Raw genomic sequence first — 23,890 nt, 5'->3', positions numbered from 1 at the left:
TTCGGTGTGGCACTTTATTTTTTCCATGCATGCCCTGAACTGTAACCTGGTAAGATTCACATATAATGATTCAAAGCAAACCAAAATATATTACATGTTGGGTTTTTTTCTCTGTTATTAGCTGGTAGAGCAGAATAATGCTAGAAGCTTGGCTGAGAACAGGTGTTATTTTAGTATCTTCCCAGCATAAGTCTAGTCAATAAGGAAATCTGTGAATTCAGCTTGTTGACTTTTTTTTTCTTTAACAAGGTAACTGAATAAATTAAAACCACCTGCTATTCACTCAAAAAATTGAAAATGCTAGGCTCTATATCATTTCTCTCGAGTGACCTTTTCTCTCCCATAAACTAGGAGCGTAGCTGCATTGAGGCAAACAAATCAAAATAAATATGTTGAAATCCTTGCTGAAGTACCAAACTTAAACTGATAGGTGTGCAGTCTCTGAGTATCAGTGACAGAGGCTCTATTCAAAATGCTTCTTTTTGGCATAAAAGAGGAACTTGCATCAGGGGAACTCTGAGAGCTATTGGTTCATCCCCAGTAAAAGTCCTTGAACCCTTCTTTATGGTAGAAGAACATACATTGTATTTGCCTTTCGTGGTAAATGCAGTGGTGTAGATGCAGCCAAGCATTAAGAAAGGTAAAAGCTGGATTGGAGGAAACAGACCTATGTAGGGATTTACCTCCTCGGTTACCAAAATATTAAACTGTAGCAGTTTTTATAGTTTTTCATGAAGAGCACCAGAATATTGCAATGCTCAGTATCTGTCTTTAATCAGCTGGGTATGAACATGTGTATTCTGAGAGTGTAAGTTGGTTTTTGGGTTTTTTTAATTTCCTTTTGCCTCCTTGGGTAATGACAATACTACTGGATTCTACTTAATTATTCCTCTTTTCATTTTTTTGTGTATCACTGTTTTTTGTCTACATGAGCAAGCTGCTTTTATAGATGTTGCTTTGAATTAGCAAACTTTTTTCAGTATGATAATCTACCATTTTAGAAATTAAGCAAATCCACTTTTTTAACATCAGTTTGAATTTCAGACATTATTTCATAGGGAGTTTTAGGGAGTTGCCAGTCTTGCTTTGAAGAAAAGCAGATTATGCAACTTTGACATTTTCAGTTTTATTGCCAGCTACAACTCCAACCCTCCTACCAGTTGACCAGTCTTGCTGCCCTATCAAGACTTCTAGTTTTTTCTTTTACTTTGTATAATTTAGAAACATGTTTCCAAAAGGATATGGTTATGTTTCTTATACCATTAATTGCATCCTCTCTTTTGTAAAAAGGAAGAACCTAATTTGCAAAAAAAAAAAAAATTACACCAAATACCTCTTCTTTTTTTTTTTTTTTTTTCATACAAGTCAGGGATTGACTGTATTTATATCATCTCACTGTTTCCGAAACACCCATTGCAGTGACTCATACATAATCCCCTAAGGAGTGAAAAGAACACTTAAAAAATGAAGAAGCATGCACTGAACTGGAGCTGGAAAAGCTGACAGGAAATCCTAGATTTAGCCCTATAGAAAAAAATAATGATCTGTGGAATAAACATTTTTCTGTATTACTGCATGTAAACAGCTTACTATGTGTCCTTTATAAAGATGTAATGAGATCTTGTTGTTGTTGTTGTTGTTTGTCTTCAGATGTGAGAGAACTCACAGACTGTTGCTTCGCTTTCCTCTTTTTTGGAAAACCCAGCAGTGCAGTGTCGTGCTCACTTCTTCCGAGCCCTCCCTTCACCTTGTTGTCATTGATTTGGACTCTTCCAAATTTTTTCAATTAATTTGAAGACTTATCTTGATTTTCCACTTAAGAAAGATTGTTATGGTGGTTTTGGTTTTTTAATTATTTTTTTTTAAATATGCCTTTCGGTTTGACTGTCATTGTTGTATGAATCTTTCAGAAGTTTGATGCTACATTTTTAGCCAAGCCAAAATTTTAATCAGTGAGCAATACTGATTAAAATTATTTAAATTGTTTTGATATGTCATTAAATAATTTTTTTTAAAAAATGAGGAAAGTCATAATTCATAAAAGAGGAGAGATGCCAGAAGTTCCTAAATAAGGCATTGTGACTTATGTGGTAACCAAAATAGTTCTGTGATTTGTGGTTTGACTCTGCTTTTTTTTCCAGACAGTATTTGGAAAAACTTTGTCTCAGTTATCTCTGCAGAAGTGAATAACCTCCAGGAGCTGTGAACTGCCGCACGTGCTTAAAGGCTGTTAGTTCCCTTTTTTTTTTTTTTTTTTTTTTTTTTTTTTAATGCTGAGACAGACTTACCTTTCTTCATAGCATCCCATGTGATCCTGCATTTTAGATTTGTGACCAAGGTGGGGAGGGAGGAGTGAGCAGCTGTGTGGTGCTGAGCTGCCTGCAGGGGTTAACCCACAACAAATGCCTTCCATCATTTTTGTCCTAGGTACATAGAAATTGGAGGAAAGAGGTGAATGAGTGTGTTTGTGTATCCTTTTCTTATTCTATGCAATATTTTCCAAGGCCTGCAAAAATGGAATATATTTAGTACCTGGAAGGGAAGAGCAAATAAATGCATTGTAATACAAATTGTGCATAACAGTTATAATGAGGCTAAATGTAATAGTCATAGTTCTGACTTCAGCAAAATAAATTACTTTGAGAAGTGTTATGGTTCAGTCAGAATGGGCTAAGTGGACGCTCATAACTGTTTTATAGGTGGTGGAAGTGGAATGAAAGGATGTTTAATTTCACACTGACCCGGGGTATAAGAAATTCCTGCCTGACTGAGATTAGTGATCCAGGATTGTGTCTGAGAGTGACACCAGGACACGCATGAAAACCTGGCTTCTTCCTATGCTCCCTTCCCTTTGGACTCTTTACCAGCATCCACAGCTGTTGAATTAAGAGGTTTTAGAAGGTACCTCCCTGTCCAGTTTTATAGTCCATTTATGGACCTGTCATCCATCACGTTGTCTCATCCCTTGTTCAGCTGTTGGTACCGTCTCTCTCCACAGCCTCCTGTGCAGCATACTCCAGAAGATCACTGTGCAAAGAACATTTTTTTTTGTTGTTGTTGATCTCCTATCAATTTTGTCAAATGCCTCCAGTTCTTGTACTTGGGGTAAACAATGGTTTTCCATTCAATTTATCCATTGCCTTCATGATTTTCTAAACTTCAGTTGTATAACCCTCAGCCATCACATCTCCAAACTGCAGAGTCTTAAGATGAAAGGCCAGCCTTTCTGGTCTTTCATCTTAAGGCACCTATACACCTCCTCCTTTGTTCTGGTTGCCCTACTCTGTACCTTCTCTAAGTCCTTTTGAGATGCAGAGACCAGAAGTAAATATTACTGAAGACATGAATGCCTCAAAATTTTATGCAGTCAAAATGACACACTCTTTAAGCATCCTTCCTGATGATGCCCACCATTTTGTTGGCTTTTATAGCTGCCTCCGCACTTGGAGCAGGAATTAGATGCAAGTTGGTAAGAGCTGAGTGCTCAGCAGTGTTCTGACAGTTGAGTGGCAAAGCCTTCCTTTTGATTTCTAGGGTAAGTGTGAGATGATGCTCTCTTCAAAAGTCCTCTCAGGGCTTTATTTAAATCCATAGCAGCCTTCTACCTTCTTGGAAAATGTGCCTTTTCAAGCGCTCTTATCTTTCCCTTTCTGACGCTGGCTTTTGAGTTCCTCAAAAAACAGCGATGGAAGAACAAAATAATGTAACACTTCCGCATTTTGTACGCCTTCCCTGTTTAAGGTAGACCAAGCAGAGAGGTCAGAAGATTTCAGGAATAAACTATATTGGAGGCCAGTCTGACTCCCGTTGTTACTGTGTTAACCTAGGCATATTTTATACTGGATTTTTTTAACTTCTGAAGTTTTATTATGCAGAATGATAACGTGAGGATAATACTGTAACGTAGTAGTAAGTGAGAGCGAGCTTAGGCACCAAGCAAAAGCATGTAGTTTGTTTCCTGACACATGGCGTTAACCAGCCTGCGCCTGGAGCACCGTGTGTAATTGCTGCTCCGCCACTGCCCAGCACGAGAGATGTTGGCAGGTGGAGAGGACCTACCAAAGACCTGCTAAGGAGCTTAGAGGGCTGCAGCGTGTGACACAGCCATGCAATGAGTAGGGGAGCTCGACTTGATTTGGCCGGAGAAAAGTCTCATGGGGAATCTCATTGCACCTTTTTACCTTCAAAAGTGAGGTTACAGAGAAAATAGAAATAAAATCTTCTCAGGGTTGCACACTGAAAGAACAAGAGGCAATCCTCACAAGATGCAACATGAGAAACTTCTGCTGAGGTATGAGGAAAAATACCTTCACTGAGACTGGTCAAGCAACTGGAACAGGTTGTCCTGAGAAACTGGAGTTTTTGAGGGTGTGACTGGATGAGCTTCTGAGAAACCTGATCCTAACTATGAAGCTGTCCGCGCCTCCAGCAGGTTTGAATAGGTGACATCCTTCTGATCTCAATTTTCTGTTTGATTCTCTATTTATAGTGATACGTTGCTAAAACGTGTGCATTGTTCTCTGCAGATTTCAGTGTGATCTAACATCTGTCCTGTTTACAAACAGATAGTTTTAGCAGGAAATCTGAACTTTCAGCAATGTTTCCCTGTTGTCCTCTTGGACAGTAGTATCGGAAAAAGCAGTGACTGTGTGTTTTGGGGAGCGTTCATGGGTGGGGCTGTTGTACTCTGGAGACTTCACACTCAGACGCTTCAGAGCCTTTCTGTCCGGTTTCTTCCAAAGTCACCCGCCCTTGTACGAACTCCATCAACCTCAGTGATCACAGAAAATGCCAAGTGGTTTTTGAAATCCCAGCCTTTCTTCTCAGTGAGAACTTAAAATCTCTTGGGGGGTGGGGAGTGCTGTAAAATGGTAAAGTAGTTTTAAACAAGGATGCAGATGTCAATGCCTGCGGCAGCTCGCTTCAACCCCAGCACCACTTCCCCAGGCAGGTCTGTCTGTGTAGGCGTGCAGCAGATCAGATCAGGGCTGCATCCTGGTTTTGCCTGCTGTCCCCGCTGCCTTCAGCCTAGCTCCCAGCTCTGGAAGCAGCGCTGCTGTTGCAGCAGAGGGAGACGTGCTTGGTGGGAGCAAGTCGGGGTGGGGGGAGAAGGGTAGGGATTGGATGTGGCTTGAGGCTGCCGCCAATGTGCGTCCCAGGAGCACGTTGAGGCTTTATGTGGCAACCACTGAAACCCTGTAGAAGTCTCAGCAGCCGGAACAGAAACACCCTGTCCAAGAGTGGCCCCAGGGACGCTGTGCTCCGCATTGTAGCGTTGTCTGCCTCCGTACCACCCTCTCCTCCCTAAAATGCTCTGTTGGTCCTCCCCGCGTGTGGCTGTGGTGTGCAGCCTCAACTGTGTTCAAGTTAACTTGTCCTGTGTGGGTGTTTAGTCTTTGGGAATGCTTTGGGCATTGCTCCATTTCTAGGACCTACTCACCAAGGTAAGTGTGGGCACCAGCTGGTGATGTTCTACAGCAGCCCGATGCTTTAGTAAAAAGTGTTCGACCCCTCAATAGAGACTTCTCCCTTCTTGCTCAACATATATTTAGTACCATGTCTCAGTGCATTAATGTACTGGATCTAAATAAATAAAGGGTCATGAATTTATATATGATCTGCTGTTTCTCTGTGTGTGTATATAGGATGACAAGGAAGCCAACAGACCCATGCCAAACAAAGGAGACCATGGACTAGGAAACGAGAAGTTCAAACCTGTGGTACCTTGGCCTCATGTTGAAGGTGTGGAAGTAGACTTGGAATCCATTCGAAGGAAAAATAAGGCCAAAAATGAACTAAATCATCATGGTGGTGGTGATAAACAGCAAAACATCATCCAGAGGCAGTATCTCACATTTAAGCCTCAGACATTTGTGTACCGAGATCCTGTTTTACGACCTGGAGTCCTTGGTAATTTTGAACCCAAAGAGCCTGAGCCTCATGGAGTTGTTGGTGGCCCTGGAGAGGAAGCGAAGCCATATGTTTTAGGACCGGATTACAAAGAATCCATTCAAGCCAGCATTAAAGAGTTTGGGTTTAATATGGTGGCAAGTGATATGATCTCACTAGATCGGAGCGTTAATGACTTGCGTCAAGAAGAGTAAGCAAACTTTTTGTTTTCTTTTAGTTCTGTTTTGATGGGATTTAATTATTTTCTTTCCATATATCCTGACTGATGCTTAAAATAATATTAATTAGGCCACATACTTAAGGCTTCGTGTCCTGACAGACAAGAGTGCTGTACTAAACCAAATGTTTCCATATATTGTTCTTAATGCTGTTGCAATGATTCCTTTCATGAATATTTAATCTATATTGATTTATCTCTGAAGTCATCTGTTTCAGTGTCTAATTGCGTGTATTTGCATCTTCCAGGTCCAACCACAGTCTTCATTGTTATATCTTATTTTCTTAATGCATAACTTCTTAAGATTTGTTTTTAAGAAAGAATGATTTTCTTTATCACTTCCTGCAGAAATTCCTATACTAGTTTTATTCAGTTTTAGTTTCACCCTGGTGCTTTAAAAATTAAAAATGAATAGAACAGAAACTAAGAAATATTGTTCCCTTTAACTGCTTAATTTATGTACATTAACAGAAGTATAGATCTGCCATAGTGGTGTTTGGAGCTGACGGAAGAGTAGTCTTCTAACAGTTTCTTACCACATTTGTCATAAAGAAGGAAGCAATCTTAGAAAAAAAAAAAAACATTCTTATTTGCTGGGAGGGTGTCCACTTTGGTGTGGTGAAATTCTGGGAAGTTAGTAACATTTGCTCAATGATTACTAATGGCTTTACAGAGTCTCTTCGGATCTTTGGTATATGCTGTAGCCAAATTTGCTCTCAGGATAACCTGCATTGGATATAATTTTCCTTGTTAAATATCAGCTAAGGACAGATCTCTGAGCCAACTGATTGATGATTGGATTTTTTGATTTGGAGTTTTGTTTTGTTGTTTTTGCATTTGGAGGAGAGAGGATATGAAATGAGGTACTTGCCTGTTCTCACTTCCCCCTCATCCGTAGCAATGGAGCTGCGCCCATGGCAGGACTGGGTGCCAACCTCTGGGTTGTACGTTCCCAGCTGTGGCAGCTGATCTGTTTGGCTGGTCAGCGGCCAGTTACGGAGCCCTGCTGTGGCCTTCCGTCCATTTTGTGGGGTAGGACAGAACTGCCCAGCACTGAGTCTGACCCATGCCTGTGCATGTATTGGCTGCTTGAATTTGCTACCTGGTGTGTACCTACTGAAAGCAAATGAAGTGCTCAGAGTACAGCGTTTCCCTTCCTTCGTGCCGGGTTCCTCCAGTGACTTACTACAGGTTTCCACTTGCTGGCAGCGAGAGGAGAGGACCGTGCCTGTCCGCCGCGGGTGGCGAGGAAGCGTTGGCTGTGCTGGGGTTCACTTCAGGTTTCTTTCTTCGCTGCAGTCAGCAGTTGGGCCTCTGTGCTAAAGAGATTTTTCTGAAGGGGAAGAAATGATCTGGGTAACCTGTGTAGGTCAGCGTTGTCTTTTAGGAGGTTATTCCTTAGACACTGCTGCTTCTGCTGAGGCATTTGCAGCCACTGGGGCCCCTTTTGTAGGAGGCAACAGGACTAAGGAAGCTCGCAGAGAAAAACCATTTCCCCATGGGATGTTGTGATTAACTGAGCAGAGGGGAGCTGATGCCAGCAGTTCACATTAGCAGAGCTCGCTTTGGCCCTGCCTTGCCTAGAAGGGGGGGGAAGGAGGCAAAAGCACGCTGCCCTCCTCGTTCTCCGCTCCACAAGCTCAGCAAAGCAGAAATGGCAGCGTGTCGCATGCAGGTGGGACCAGGCTGCCTCTGCCCAGGCTGGTAGCCGTGTCTTTGGCAGCAGAGCTCAAGTACATCCCCCCCCGCCCCCTTTTTCCCCAAGGTGGAGGACATCAGAGAGCACACATATCTGCCAAATAGTTCCACACCTATAGCTTCCTGAAGTATTTTTGGCATAATCTTGGAGTTTGTCTTTACTTCTGTTCTGAAGGAAAGTAATAAATAGAAATTCCTGAAGAAGAATTAAATACTTCTCATACTTTGAAGAGTAGGAGGGACAGCCATGTGACCGATAAGAGCAGAAAAGATGAATTTTAGAAAGAGTTGTCTTCCGAGCACGCTTGCAGATAAGTCTTCCATGGACATCAAAGCCAGCGGCTCAAATCAAAGTTAGGTTTTATTATTTAATGTTCTAAGCAAACAAAACAGCATGAAAAACAATACGAACAGAAGGCATCTTTCAGACAATTCTATAACAAATATTTTATGTATTGAATACACGGGATGCTTGCAATTGCCCTAAATAGGTTAAAGGCTTCTAGCTTCCTTATGTCTCCTGTGAATGGCAGAAGAAGAGGGGAAGCAATGTAAGATTGGCTGATATTGCTATATGCTTTCAGGTATCAACATATACTCTTTGCTGCTCATCCCCCGATACTGGCAAGAAATGCAGCAAAAGGTAGCGGATTGCCTGTTGGATGCACCATTTATTTTCCTCCCACTGATGTGTTTAAAAAGCCCAGAAGCCATTCTGGTTGATAAAGCTGGTCAACATTGAGTTTCATCCTACTGAAGAGCAGTATAATCATCTTTTTTTGGTTAATGGTATCTTGGCATTGCTAATTGAGGAAGATCTTTCAGGCGGAGACCAGGTTATTTGTTCATAGACATTCAAATCCAGGTAGACCTCACTTCAGCCTTCTCTTTCTTCTAAGCATCAAAATTTTTAAGCGTCACCCTAAGCAGTCAGGTCAGTTCAGTGAAGTATGCCAAATGCGTTCCCAGGCAGTGCTAGCGGGAATGAAGTAGTGCTGCAAGGACTGTCTGTCTCTCTCGGCTCAAAAGGCATGTAGCCTTAGGGCTTGTCCCTGCTGGAGAGGGAAGAAATGCCAATAAAGAGGGATTCAATCCTGCTATGTTTAGATTTGACTTTGGGGTGGGACGTTGCCAAGATGATTTGCCAGCTGCCTTTATTGATTCCGTAGGAACTTTGCTGGTGATTCTGGCGGTCTCGGCTACTGTAAAAAGCCTTAACTCTTGCTGTGCCCTGTAGAGGGGAATAATGTTGGATGGCGCGTGGAAGTTGTTTGTCAGGTACATCAAAACATTTCCGTTTTGCCGGTTCTGCGTGCTTTTGCCTTATAGATTTTAACCAATCTGTTTCGAGGTTGAAGCCAAGTACTTCTGTTGGCATACAGCAAGTCATAGGTTTGGTTAAACAAAATAAAGAACGTATGGGGATATGTAAAAGTTAGCGTACAAAATTTCAAAGATGGCATCATCTCACTGCAGCCTTTCAGCACTCTGCAGGAGGGCCAAGGAAGCCTTAAACTGGGTTCAGGTGGAGCAGTACCTGTTTTCCACCTTAATTCTAGTTGCAGAGAAGTAGAGCAGGCTTAGCAGGCCCTGTCCAAAGCCTCTGTACAGTTGCTGGAAGAAAACTTTTTCTTAAAACTTGGTGATTCTACCATTTTTTTTATTTTTTTTAATTTATTATTATTATTATCCTGATAGGTGGCAGCCTTTTACTTTTAAGAGCAGTTATTTATGTTGAATTTTACACATTGTTCCTGCCTCCTAGCAGACTTGTGATAAAACTAATGTTAGCTTTAGGGAAGAAGGATATTAATTTGATTGCTCCCTGGATTTTTTATTTGGTTTTTTTTTTTAGTGATCAGGAGTCTGCACAGAGGTAGAGCTGAAGTAAAAATAGAGTGATAATGTTTCTGGATGATCTTGGATTCAAGATAAACATCCCATGCTAGGGAAATAAAAAATGGACCTAAGTTTGAGGATGAATGCTGTCAGGTAACAAGTTGTGTCCTCTCAAAAAAAAAAAAAAATCATAACTGAAGAGAATTGCTGCTAGGGAGAACAAGAACCGAGTTGTTTTTCCAGCATAATGAGCCACTTGTCCAAGGTATTTTAAAATACAATTAAATTTAAAACATATGGCTATACTGGGTCTAACCAGAGATCATTTTTTCTTGACAATCTTGTCTCTAGCTCTGACCAGTAACATATGCATGGGAGAAAACATGTAAGAATGGACTAAGTTTCATTCCTGGCAACCAGTGGGCTGGGACACTTGAGCCAAAAATTGCAACAGGATTGTCATGCTTCATAGACCTTTTTCTGTGCTCAGACTTGTCTTTTAAATGCATTTATACTCTTGGAATTAATGACATTCTGAGTCAGTGACTTTTTCCAGGCTGAAGAACATGGAGTTTGTTTAACCTCTTGTCCCGGATGCTGTCATGTACCTCTGTTACTCTGCCACCCTGTGATACGGGAATATTGGAGATATCTGCGTCAAGCTACTATAGAGATGTTTCATATTCCTTCCCTATTGTTACTACTATTCTATTTGCCCTTTCATTAACTCTGAGCTAAAATGCTCAAAGAGCTATCCACGTTTGACTCAGATTTTTTTTTTTTTTTTTTGAGTGGTAATGCCAAGTTTAGGTTCTATCACTTAGTATATGCACTAAGAGTGGTCTAACACTCCATATACATTCATTTGCGTTTGCAATGAGCTCTCCTGCCAGCTCATTTCCTCGGTAGTGTCCTTGAATTATTCTGCAGCTGTTTATAGTCATTTTAACTGCAACTACCAATAACTTTTTTTATTGTTCAGTAATGACCTGGAAGAGGAGGTGGACAGCTTGGCTCCCAGCACAGACACTTATGCTGCTACAAGTCACAAACTCGCTTAAAAAATTGGAATGAGTAGACAGTTTTTACACGTTAGCAGTTAGTAATCTAACAGATCTTCCATCTTAACCCTGCCATACTTTGATGAAGAACTTTGCTTGTAAAGAAAGCAAAGAACCTCATTAAAGGCTTTGGAAATTCAATAACTCTATTAATAGGCTCACCCCTGTCCACGTAGTTTTTGATTTCTTCAAAAGATAGTAGTATGTTTCTGCGGCATGGCTTTCTTCCACAAAAGCTGTGTCTATGGTTTACTAATTTTGTTATTTATTACTAGCTTCTTTTCAACACAGAAGTCAGACTTAGTGGTCTGCAATTCTTTAGCTCCCCAAGGCCCTTTTATAAAAATTGGTGTCATGTTTTCCTCTTTCTCTTTGTTTGATAATAAGGCTGGTGTCAGCAATAGTTATGCAACACAATAGTTTGTCAATTTATGTTGCATTCTTTTGGAAAAACTGGGTTTATATAAAAAAAAAATAAATGAAAAAAGCAATTGGGCTTTTCATGGCAGAAAAGTCCAGTGGAAGCTATCATGCAGATATGTGTTATCTCTGAATTAAAGTCCCTCAGCTTTAGGTAGCTGAAGATAGGAGCATATAGTGGGAAGTATCACTGTGTGCTTGCCCTGGTTTTGTTCTCTTCCCTGGGTATGTGGCGTTGGGTCACTGCTAAGAGTTCAATGGAAATACTTTATCTAGCTTCCCTGCTTCTGAAGCGGTCTCCGTTCATTTTGATCATCTATCAGCCCAACAGACTTTCTGGCAAGCATCCTACTTGTGGTGTTTGAAAAAAATATTTCAATAGCAGCTTTTGTACTTCAGTAAGCTATTTCTCAAACTTTTTTTTTAAATCTATCTTCTTATTTACATTCAGTTTGCCTGAATTAGTGCTCATTTCTGTTTTCCTTGTTTGGACACCACCCTGTGCATTTAAAGAATGTCTGTCTTACTGCTAACAGCATCTGTGTTTTAATCATGGTGGCTTTCCCTAGTTCCTCTCTAAGCTTTTTCTATGATTAATGATAAACACTCTCAGCTTCTAATATGATGTCTTTGAAAAAGCTCCGTGCTACCTGAAAGCATTTTACCCTTAATTTATCTTTTCAGCAAGCCTGCTCAGTTCTTTACAGTTCACCTTTTCAAAAGGAGGTGTGCCTGGGTGTTACTGGGATACTTGAGTGCATTGTGGCTACAATCAGAGCGTGGCTCCTACGCAGGTATGTCTTCAGCTGAGCTCTGCATCGCACCAAGGACTCAAAATGTGCTGCTTTTCTAGTGCTGCCCAAAACGGCAGTCTCTGGAGCACAGTTTATATTTACTGTGTCCCCGGAGGTGGTGGAAGTCTCCTTCATGTGTCTTCTGTCCTCTCAGGTGCTCAGATTCCTCCATACACATAGCAGGTGCTGTCTCAGTCCTGCTTGGGCAACCGGTACTTCTGCGTGGTTGTGTCAATGGCATCCCCTTGTCTTCATGTTAGAAGTTCCCTGGCACATTTAAGCTCTAGTAATCTGTTTCTGGTTTATTTTAGAGAAGGCAGTCCTTTCTGGATAAAGTTAATCATTTCCAAAATCTTCACCAGGTACTAATGAATTCAAAACATGCTGCTGTACGCCATTTTTTCATCCAGGCACTGAAGCTCTGCACTCTTTTTTTTTTTTTTTTTTTTTTTTTTGCCATTGCCTGGAAACTTGGTAAATTTAGCTATTTTCTCCCTGTTTCCATCTGGAAAAAATAAAGAAATTGTCCATGTCTGGTTGGCCCCATGACTGAGGGTAAGAGATGCTGAATGAGTCCTTGGGCCAGGCCTCTGTTGTGCTGCTTCCAATCTGTTTTGCTACTTTCCATGGCATAGCTAAAGATAAGCATGGCAAAGCAGGCACAGTGCTGGCCAAAGGGGCTGTGGCATTTGGAGCTGTGGGTGCCTAACTGAACAGACCTGCTGCAAAATTAGTCCTCCAATTCAATAGGTTTAAAATAGAGACCTAAGTGAAGTCATTATCACTCTTAGAAGTCCAATTACATGAAGTCTGTGGTTAATTGCCATGTCAAATCAATGAAAGAATGTTCTTTCTTATGTTCTCATGGAAGACAATAGTTCTGCTGCATGACTATCTAAGCAGAAAGTGTTGTATAATAATCTCAGTATGTTTAAAAAATATTAATACAAATCCCAGTGTTAAATGTTGCAATTGTGTGTTGGCCACCTCCTGACGAGGCAGAATCAAACTGCATTTTGCTTTTTAGGTCATTATCCTAAATGGATCCTTGCGGGACGTAGCCTTACGGTTTTTATTCCCAGTGGCTGTTGTTAATAGCTGGTTTGTTGGGGGAGAAGATATTAATTCAGAGTTGGAAGCTTTTTCACGGTCAGGATGATGGATGTGCCCTTGGTAAAACAACGTTTGCTATTCCCAGTCACCTTCTCCTTCATGCACTTGGAAATGGCTTCCAGCAGCATATGTTCTGTCATCTTTCCAGGAGCTGAGATTAGGCTGGCTGGCCATAATTCCCTGGATCCTCTTTCTTGAAGGTGGGCATGGTATTTGTCTTTGCCAGTCCTCAGGAACCACTGTCAAGCACCCGGAGCTTGTAAAAATGGTAGAGTGTGACCTCACAATGACATCACAAGCTCCCTCAGCGCCCTCTGGTGTGGCCCATCCAGTCCCATGGACTTGTGCTGTGTTTATCCCATTTGCTGTGATATGTCCAGTGAAGTGGTCCCTGACCCACCCTTTCTCTATGGTGGATATTCCTTCATTTCTGCAGACTTTGCCACTAGATGCAGGGACTTGGGAGGTGTGAGAGCAAACCTTGCAAGTAAAGACTGAGGGAAATCAGTCAGGTGTTGAGGGTCTCAGTCTTTTCTGTGTCCTTTGACACTAAGTTGCATCTCATTCAGCAGTAAACCCATGTTTTGTGTTTCTTCCTTTGCGTACAAGCCCTTCCCTTTGCATATAAGCCCTTCTTGTTGCCCTTCCCATCTCAGGGTTTTCAGCTCCGCTGGATCTTTTCCTTTAATTCTCTCTGCATGTGCTCAGGCAATATTTCTGTGCTCCTTCTAGGTAGCCAGTCCATGCATCTACCTTCCCTAGTTCTCCTCTTTGCATTGGAGCTCCATCAGGAGTTCTTGGTGCAGCCAGGTGGGCTTTCTGCCATGCCTGTTTGGCATGGGAATGGGCCGTTCTGGTTTTTTGGGAGGTTGTCCTCAAAGAAGCCATTCCTGGGCCCTTTTTGGCAAAGCTGTAACACCTAAAATCATGAACTTCTTATGGCAGATGTTAGGAAACATTGAAATAATGATTTCTGTGTGAAAGAGTCAATAAGAGAGAGAAAGGTGCCTGATGGACAAAACCACTGATGACTGTGGGTGCGGAGCTCGGAGCAGAGACTGTGTGGTGTATGGCTCGTTTCAAGAGCTGCACCTGGTTACACAAGACCAAAGCAGGTGAGCTGTTCCAAAGAATCTGTATTCAGTATTTCTAAAAAATACGTATCTACAATGCATTAGTTGCAGAAGTCTCTTTGTAGTGTTTTTGAGATAAAAGGAACTAAGAAGCAGTGCAGGTTTTCCGTGATGAAGTTCACTTTCACAGTAGAATACTCCAATCCACATCTGCCATTTCCATTGATATATTTTGCTGGGCTTGGGTCATGCTTATTGCACTTTCGGTTGAAATTTAAGTCAAGAAGCATTCTCTTAAAGTTTATTCTAAGTGATGCTCTGTAAAACTCCCATCTGTCCTATTAACTAACTTAGAATACTGTAGAGCCCTTAAGCCAAGGATGTTCATACTGTTGATCAGATTTCATGCCAGGGTAATTAACTGTGTTGGCTATAAGAAAGGATCAGTGCTCAACATGCTTTGCTCAGGCTTGATACGCTGTTGTTATCCAACCCATGGAAGACTTGCTTACAAATTATTCTTAGTGACCCAGAGGGTTTTAATCTTATGATTCTATTTAAGCTGGATTTTTTTTGACAGCTTCTTTTGACAAACATTGCAGGAATTTTATCCTGAGTAGTTTGACTGGAAGAGGAAGCGTCATGACTCTCTGTGAATGTTTATGGCATGAGACAAATTATTATCTTACTGGATTTTTTTTTCAATATAGATAACTGCTGTCTGCTCACCAGCGTGAGCCAGAATTTCAGCTCCATCACCCACACACATCTGTCAGTTTGATCATGGCAAAATAAATATTTTTAAAGTGTTTTTTCCTTCCGTGGATTATCCAGTTTGACTTTTCCTTTTTAATGATGTCATTGCTGTTTCTGGGCATGCCCCCTGGACCATACAAATTTGTACTTGAATAACTGGATCTGTTGCCGTGGCTCACCTTTTTACTTGAAACAGCAACTGGCAATACGCTTTTGTTGAAAAGCGAAAAAAAGTAACTCTTCCTTGCTTGAGTACAATGCTCCTTGTGTACAGAAATGTATTTTTGGACAACTGTTTTTGCAGCTCATAATATTTTATAAAACAAATGAAAAGGGAGTGACAGTTGGCTTGTTTTTAAAAATCGTACATGTAGTTTTGAAAGGCGTTGGGTTTATTTTTTTATTATTTTTAGTACAAGCAGAGGAGAGAATTCTTGCCAAAAATAAAGACTTCTGACTTTACTTAAGAATATGCACATGCAGAGCTGCGTGTTAATAAAGCAGAGCTGTTAGTAAAGATGTTTTTCCTATCATAGTTTGATGGTGACCGCTTGGGCCCTTTGGTTGGTCCAAGTGCTATCAAAAATATCAAACTGAATAGAAATTTTTTGGTGCTGGACATGGGTCGAAAAAATACTGAAATCTTAAGTTGTAAACTTAATATGAAATAAGGCAGATGAATCTTGGCTGTTCATTAGAAATGGATAGTCTTTTTACTCTGGGTAAATAACATGAATTTATTATGTTCTCTCACAGTAAATAGTTAGTTGTCCAGTCAATCTTGTTGTAGCTAAGGAGGTTGAATAGAAAAGCTCTGGAGTGGAGCCTGCTTTCTTCAGGAATGTGATTAGTTCCTTAATTACAGCACTGTGCAAATTATATATTTGATACTGTTATACGAAAAAAGATGTCAGTAATTACGGTTGGTATCTGTGTCGTTGGAAATGGAGCATTAGAGACTTGGTTTCATTTCACTTGGTACCTTGGGAAAATCTTTTATTCAAGTGCCTCATAGTACACTGGAACTGTTCTGTAACCAAGAAAACTAATTTTATAGTATGCGCATAAATCTTTGTGTGTGCCTCAGTGAGAGCTGGGCTCGGGAATCAGGTGAATTATAGTGGTCACACTAAATCAGGAAGGCTGCTTTCCATTGCAGGTTATCAGCTGCCTTACTACTGGCAAGACTCCTGGAGGAAAAAAAAGCGTTTAAAATGTAATTAGCCATGTATTGTTAGAGCATCTCCTTGTGGTCAGGAAAGATTTGAATTTCAGACATTGGCCTTAGAGCAGAACCAAGCATTTTCTGTTAACTTTTCAGGTCCCAGTAGTGAAAACTCCAGTGAAGATGGATTCTGTGTCCCTTTGGTGTTGGCTGCTAGCATTTCAAATTTTAAGTTTCAACAGAGAAACAGTTCACCCAAAGAGTATAGAGAAGTTGACAGAGGGACTGGGTGTGTTACCTGTAGTTGGGTTTACTTATCTGTGCGTGTGTGCACACCGGAAGAGAGAAGACTGAGCTCTGAACAGGACCTCTTACTCAACAAAAATGTATAGCACAGCGTCTGGAGTATATTTAAATTCTGCCTTAAACCTTGACTTCGGAGGAGGGGGCAGAGGAGAGTCTGAGAGGTTTCCTGCAGCTGCTTGTGTAGCCTTCCAGGTGCTGTCTTGCGTCGTAGAAATTTTGGGGCAAACGGAGGAAGCATTCTGTCAAATGAGTTATAATCAGAATGTGAAACTAAAAAATTAAATGAACTTCTTATGCTCTGTCTTGTTCCCATTAACCAGAACTTACTGTGGTAGAGCATTTAAATAACCTTGCAGGATATAGTTCAGTCCAGCTGAGCGTGGGTGGGAACTTCAGGGTTTAATATTTGATGAGCAAGGCATGGTGGAAATAAAGTATTTCTGTGGGACTGAGCCCACTGCCCCAAGCTTCTTTCTAGCCTTTTGTTTATTATGTTAGGTAAAACCTGTCAATGTTTGATAAAGCCAAAATTATGCACAGCCTGGAGTCTTTTGAGCAGTATGCAAGCAGATGCTTCAAGCCTAAACTTCCTAAATTAGTGCCCACCTCAATGGAGAAGTGACGAGAACTGCCATATGCAGCGACCTGTGGCTTCTTGCCAGTGTTTTCTGGGGACGCAGCAGTAGGCGCTTCAGAGGGGCATCACAGCAAACCATTCTCGTGCAGCAGACCCACAGCAATTCTTGGATCACGCTGATGCCAAGTGATCCACTTGCTCCATCTCCTCCCTGCAGTAGTGCACGGTGTGGAAGAGATACAACCTGAGACACTACGCTGCTCAATACAAACACTGTTTGATACCAGAACAGGAAAGGAGGGGTTTGGCTCCATCTGTCTCTAAGGTGGCTTCCCCTTCCTGAAGCAGGGAATTTATTTTAGCTGCCTAGCTACCCCAGCTCTCCTGCCCTATGGTGTTCATTGCTTCAACTTTTTCAGTGTTGGGCAAGTGATACTATGGGCAAGAATCTTGTGATTAAAAAATGCAAAAATCTTACTCCTTTAGTATTCCTATTCGCCCTAATGTTGGGTCTCTGTACAAACCTTGCCCTGATTTTGGATCGTGGCACTTTTAGAGGTATCGCAGGAGAGGTAGCTTGTGCTTCCAGGGACACTAATGACAAAATTCAGTCACATAGACTTGCAGGCTACTCCAGGAGTGGAAGCAGACAAAGCTTGTAGCTATTGTAAAAATAGGAAGTGCTGTTTCAGCATAGGTTTAAGCTGGTAGGTAGTGTGTAGTAGAGGTTTTGCTGCTGTCTGCTGAAGGGAAAAACATACTCGGCTGAGCAAACTGTCCTTCTTGGGTTGTCCACTTTTCTTCCAGAACCTCTCTTTTGCAAGTTGACTAATTTAATATTAATGTTGATGATGCATAAAAATATCCTGTAAGGATTCATAGGTAAAAAATACAGTATTTATTAGATTTACTTAGTCATATCTTAACAAAATGCCCCGTTCCATAATCTGCATCTGTCTACTCTGGACTTGGGCAGCGATCCCGCTGGCTTGGAGGCAGTCAAGCAGCCGGTCTCAGCCAGGACCTTGGTGGTGTCACTGTACAGATGAGCAAACAGTTTGAAGGTGTTTTGTGAAAGAAACTCTCATCCGTCTTCTTAGAGGGTAGATGGAGTTTACTGCAGTACTCATAATAAATATGATTTAAAATAACAAGCAGCCTTGAATTCAGTATTAAAGTATGTAAACATCGTGCTGTCTGCTGAATGATTGTCTCCTTATAAGAACAGTGCTTACTAGAAAAGGAAGCGGCAAATGAAAACAGAGCTCCTAACTTATTTTTAGATTCTGCTAGAGCTAGAGCCCCTTAAAGAGTAAGAAAAATGCATGCACTATAAAGCAATTATCAGGAGGTGATAATTGATATCACTATGAATCTCATACCACTGTAAACGCTAAATAAAACTTATAATACAATTTAAAATTGTGAACAGTTTGATATTAATGGAGAAGAGAGATTCCATTTTTTAATGTCAATTACAATTTCAGGATAAATGCTAAATTGAGACCTTCAGCTTTGTAGTGATTCAGGGCTCCCAGCTTGGAGTAGCTGACTCGAGCTTCTTAGGAGTTGGCTGCTGAGCGGTTACAGGAATGCGATGGCAGCTGCCTGCTCGCTCGGAGAAATCTGTGCTGCTACATCTTAGTCTGAGCACACAAGTACAGTGCTTTAAAATCCAGAGAGGGGACTGATATGCCTGTGGTAAGCACAGGTGCTAGATAGTTGACCTAAGGAAGATAGTCTCAGGAAGGAGAGTCGGTTTTGGCCACGTTATCTTTTGCTTTTCTCTGGAGCTTAGGTGCCGGTCTGCAAGGGAAGTTAGGAATTCAGGATGACATGAGAAGTCCTTCTGCTGGCTCAAGACTGCAGATTGTCCTCTAAGTATCTATCAGAATGGAGCTCACTCTTAAATTGCTGTCGCAGCGCTCTCCTTGTTCACGTCTTGCATTTTTGCTTGCTGGCTGGAATACTCTTCCAGATGAAGCTGCCTCTAGCCTGGGCTTTTTTTTAGCCTGAGAAAATTTGAGCCTATATCTGCAGCTGCGGTGATTTCCAACAGGGAGGCTGTAGGCTCATCCAGTCCTTGGACCATGCACCCACCATCACTTCTGTGGGGCCAGGGGACATCAGTAAGAGCAAGCCAAAGAATAGAGTACAAAGCTGGAAGAGCAGAAATTTCCTCAAGCCAGGGAGTGCTCCACCCCAGATGTCCAGTTTCTTGTGCCCCATAAAAGGTCTCCTCTCCTGCTGTGGTGGGTGCGCAGCTTTGTGATGGAGGGACAGGGACGTTGTTGTGGCGCAGTCGCTGACAGTGCTGTTCCCTCCCCGGGGGTGGAGAGGCATTAGGACTCATTCATATCCTAAGTATGCAGGCTGATAGTCAGCAGATATGTTACTCATTCTGTTTCTCCATTAGATCACTACTGTTTCTTTCAAAAGGTTTCTTCTCACTCCAGTGATGAGTCAGTCTGTGGTTTTGCTCAGTACTACCAGTGCTGATTTGGGAACAAGGAAGTTTTTATTCATGGACTGATGTGAAGATGTAGCTTCTTTTCACCCACGAGTTCCCCGAGGAAGGGAAGGGAGCAGAGCTGCTCTTCCTCCGCAGCGCTGCCCAGGGACGGTGTTGCCAGCCCTTCGCAGATCTGTGCATGCCTGCTCCTTCTTGACCCATACAATAACTTTTTACAGGGGTCAGGAAAAGTGATGTGAGGTGTCTAGAGTCAAGACTAGCTTAAGGATGCTACTGTCCCATTCCTGCATTTCTGCTGCAATGTGCCATCCTCTCAGATCTACTGATAAGAATTCAAAATATTTGTGGATTTGTTTACTAATTTGGCTCACAGCGTATCACCAAAGCTGGCCTGCAGGCTACACCTGAAAGGGCACGGTGCTGCTGAGTGTGGGCAGGACAGAGCAGCCAGGGGATGAAGCTGGAGGTTGAGATGTATTTAAATCCTCTTTGTTGCAGACCCTTTTGTACTTTGAATCTGCCCGTGCTGGTTTTAAATAGCTCTCAGCTTTTGCCTGAATGCCCATATCTACTCGATCCTACTTTTAAAACTGAAGCATGAGTCTGGAAATTCAAGCTTTTTATATTCCTTTTCTGGTGCCTAAAACTTACAGGGAAACTAGTACTGTAAAATTCATCTTCAAACACAAGGAAAATGCATTTATGGTTTCTTGGTGTTTGGTTTGCCAACCACTGGATGTCAGTGCTGCTCCGCTGAAGAAAGGCTCTTCCCCACTTCCTTCCCTGTGGATGTGAAGGAAATGAGAGCAGAGGCTCCTGACTTTTGTCGCTCAAATACTTGAGCAACATTCGCGTTTCTTGGAAAAAAAATATTGCCACAGAGATTAAAATATTTATTAATTTCATGTATCTGAAACAACTACCATGTTTCAAACCTCCAATTCTCAATGCAAGGTGAGAGACATGATTGTGCATAGGAGTTACTGCAGTATGTTGGAGCTTATGGGCTTGATGAGTCAGGCTGTGGACTGTCCAATAAGTGAAATAAAGCCTCTGGAAAAAAACTAAAAGTATGATCTTATTAAAGGTATAAATGTAGTGCTTTTATGGCTTGCAAATGGAACATTTAGCAACACATGATTTTTCAAGTTTAAAAAGTAAAACGTGCTGACAGGCTTGAGGAGATTAAGTTGGATATGTAGCAAAAAGCCTGTCTAGACCTCTGGTTTTATGTTTTAAAAATGTATGAAATACAGATCAAAAAATGCTTATAAATTGCTCACAGATGTGTTGTTCAGTTCAGGCTTTTGTAATAGGTTTGGCTTTTAAAAATTATGTTCAGTTACTTACTGTCTTTCATTTTTGTGCTCTTCACCATTTTGTTCCCAAATATGACTTACCTACAGTACAGAAAGAGGGAGGAAAAAACCAAGCAAAAGATTTGGGTTTTTTGCAGTGTTTGCTTTGTTATTGAAGGCAATCTGAAGTGTCATGGCTGTCTTTAATCGGAGAGCAAAAAGTTTCCTGGCTAAACTTCTGAGGGTGGAGGTCAGCGGCACAGTGCAACCTGTATCAGCTATTGCGCTCTCCTTTGAGGCAAAAAGTACTATTATTTTCCACTACCTTTTATATAGAGCTCTTGAATGGCATTCAGCTGGCGTGCCGATTTTGAATGTGTAACTCCCCATTTTAACATAACTGTATCATCTAAATTAATCCAGGTAAATGTATGTGTAAAGCAACACAGTTCTGTTATTAGTCTGTCATTAAACACACAATGGAAAAAATCTTTCTTTTACACAGCCGGCTTAACACACCTAGGTAGCATATCCATTTTATCTCCGCAAATAGCTAAACAAGTTGTTGACAGCTTGAATGCTTGTGCTGCAAATGGAAGTATTGCGACCTGTAATCAGCTGAAGTCTTCTGAGAGGGATCTGAGGAAGGCAGGCATCAGTGGCCCGAACCGTGCCACGTTTTAAACAGTCAGCCTAGCACTTGCATATTGATCGTTTATAAATATGATGAGCTGCGGCTACTTTAGGCATAAAAACAATTGAGCTGGAGGATTTTAAACAGTAAACCGGCCATGTAGAGATCATGCTGTTTCAGAGGTTGCTTACAGCATGCCTGACTAAGAGACGAAATGCCTTATTAGAGCAGACTTATGTATAGACTGCTTTGATTCTGTAATTTTCTTTTCCCACAGGACCAAAATGAATAGTGTGTTCCTACCAATTTCTTCTTTTTTCTGGTGGGTGAGAAATATATATTGATACTGTTTCCTGACAATAAGTGAAATATGTCCTTCTTCACCAAAGAAATGCTCTATAAATACCTATATTACATAGATCTGTTATGTGAGCTCTTTCCATGTTTAACTTAATTTAGTTTCAGAAACTCTGGTAATTTCTGATGGTTAAGGTCATTTCTTTACCAACACAGGAACGTTTCTGTGCATTTAAGCTCTTTATTGTATGTAGAGAAATACAACTACGGAAGTCTGTGCAAGTTTGAAAGTTTTAATTTGTCAAGAATAATTTTTTAATACGTGATAGTTGTCTTTGAAAAGTCAGATTCTCTCTAGTAGAGACGTGACTTGCTGAAAGATGAAAGGAACTCTTTTGCCCATTGAGATCAAAAGTGCTATGTCTCTGGATTTGGTGACAGGAATTGTGTTATTACAGTTGGAAAAGGGGCTAGTGATCAGGTAGGGAAACGTTCAGGTAAGGAAGTACCTGGACTGGTTGAAATCGGGGAGACTGTGAACACTGTCATTTAGGGAAATAGGCATTGCAATTGCAAATGAAACACATTTTTGATAAATGTGATATTGGAAAGTGTGGAGTGAACTACTCATATTGCTTGTTTCTAAATCATCTGTAATACCTCAGGAAAAAAGACTTGAGTGAGGTCCACAGTGAAATTGAAATATAAAACATTTTAAATGGATACAGAAGTGCTTTTCATGGCATGCCAAGCTGGAACCCTGAATGGATTTGGTGACTTTTCTTTTTTTAGTGACATTTGTTATACCTGGAAGTTTAACCATGAATAATAAACAATAAAGATCACGTCTTGTCTGCCACGGGATTATGTTTTTCCCACAAGCAACTGTGCTTTTCTGAGAGTTTTTGCAAATGGAGATCGTTTTATGCAGAACAGCTGATGTGAGCATTTCACGTGCTGCTGCTGTACTTCTAGCAGGTTTACGTGCTATGTTTAAATCTATTTTATTTTGAAAGGGCAGAAGGTAATGACTTTTGATTGCCTTGCCACAGCAATGTGTGTAACTTTGCTATTTATGCAGATTCTGCATGTAGACTGTATAAAGCCGACAGAAACACTTCATAGACAGTCCTTCTACTGGGTAAACCTGATTTAAAGAGGCTTAGGAAAAAACAGCACTGTCTTACTGTGTGTTATGCAGTAGGTGAGCCAAACGCATGGTCCATCCTAAATCGTCGTATCTGATGGTCTGAAGATGACCCCTGTCTTGGCAGCCACTATTTGGGGCGTTTCTTCCAGTGTTCTCTACTGACCGCACAAGCTGCAAGGTGGTGGTGGCAGGGGTGTCTCATGGCAAGGTCCATGCAGTGCCATCCGCCTGCACAGGAGGAAGCATGTAGCTGTTGAGGCAGCAGTTGTTGTTCACTGGCTACATCCCATCTCAGGAGGAAAAAGGCTCGCTGACTGGAAGCAAGCTGCTGTTTGGGCCACATACCTCTGTGACGCACTTAAACTATATTGCCTTTTATATCCTGTTTAATCTGTAGGATAGCCATCAGTGAAGATTTCATTTGCAGAAAGATGTTGTTAAGCAGTTCTGTAAATCATAATGTGAAAGCTAATAAAATAAAATCTTTTTACAGATGCAAATACTGGCATTATGATGATAACCTGCTCACCTCCAGCGTTGTCATTGTCTTCCATAATGAAGGATGGTCCACCCTCATGAGGACAGTCCACAGTGTCATTAAGAGAACACCAAGGAAATACTTGGCAGAAATTGTGCTGATTGATGATTTTAGCAACAAAGGTTTGGAATATTTGGAATATTAACACATAACTTTTAGAAAAGGAAATTTGGTTTGTTTTTTTAAAATAGTTTTCTTTTGATTTATTACCTGCCATGGATTAAGTTGACTCTGCAAGGAGAGCAAGTTGCTTCTTCACAGTCCTTTCAGTTTTCAGTGAAGGGAAAGCTCTTTTCTGATCCAGTTTCATAAAGGCAGCAATCCTTTATGTATATTCACCTGTTTGAAATACAGGTTTTGTGGTGGGCTGTCTTCCACAGTTGTGGAGCTATATATAGTAGAAAGCTAGGATAACTAGTACCTCTCTTAGCCCTTGTGAAAACAAGTAGTTTTAAGAGTATCGAAGCAGTTTGAGTTAAGCCTGTTAGGAATAATTTCTTTCTTTATTCCATAAGGAATCCAGATTTTTTTTTTTTTATATATACACTATAATAAAAATGTATCTAAAGCT

The 23,890-nt window shown here is 41.1% G+C and overlaps 1 protein-coding gene across 5 annotated transcripts in view; it reads left to right on the top strand.

Moving 5' to 3' along the window:
- GALNT7 (polypeptide N-acetylgalactosaminyltransferase 7) overlaps positions 1-23,890 on the top strand; it is a 74,426-nt gene that overhangs the window by 27,072 nt on the left and 23,464 nt on the right. For all 5 annotated transcript variants that reach the window (XR_008576849.1, XM_054823925.1, XM_054823926.1 and 2 more), the window contains exons 2-3: positions 5,646-6,100; positions 23,275-23,441. Coding sequence is in view for 4 of the 5 variants with exons in the window: in XM_054823925.1 (XP_054679900.1) it covers positions 5,646-6,100; positions 23,275-23,441 (622 nt within the window). In the remaining variant the exon portion in view is untranslated. The remainder of the gene's footprint in view (positions 1-5,645; positions 6,101-23,274; positions 23,442-23,890) is intronic.

The sequence above is a fragment of the Grus americana genome, chromosome 4 (genome assembly GCF_028858705.1).
Source record: "Grus americana isolate bGruAme1 chromosome 4, bGruAme1.mat, whole genome shotgun sequence".
NCBI lineage: Eukaryota > Metazoa > Chordata > Aves > Gruiformes > Gruidae > Grus > Grus americana.
The sequence above is the reverse complement of the archived record's forward strand: the minus strand, read 5'-3'. Positions and strand labels throughout refer to the sequence as shown.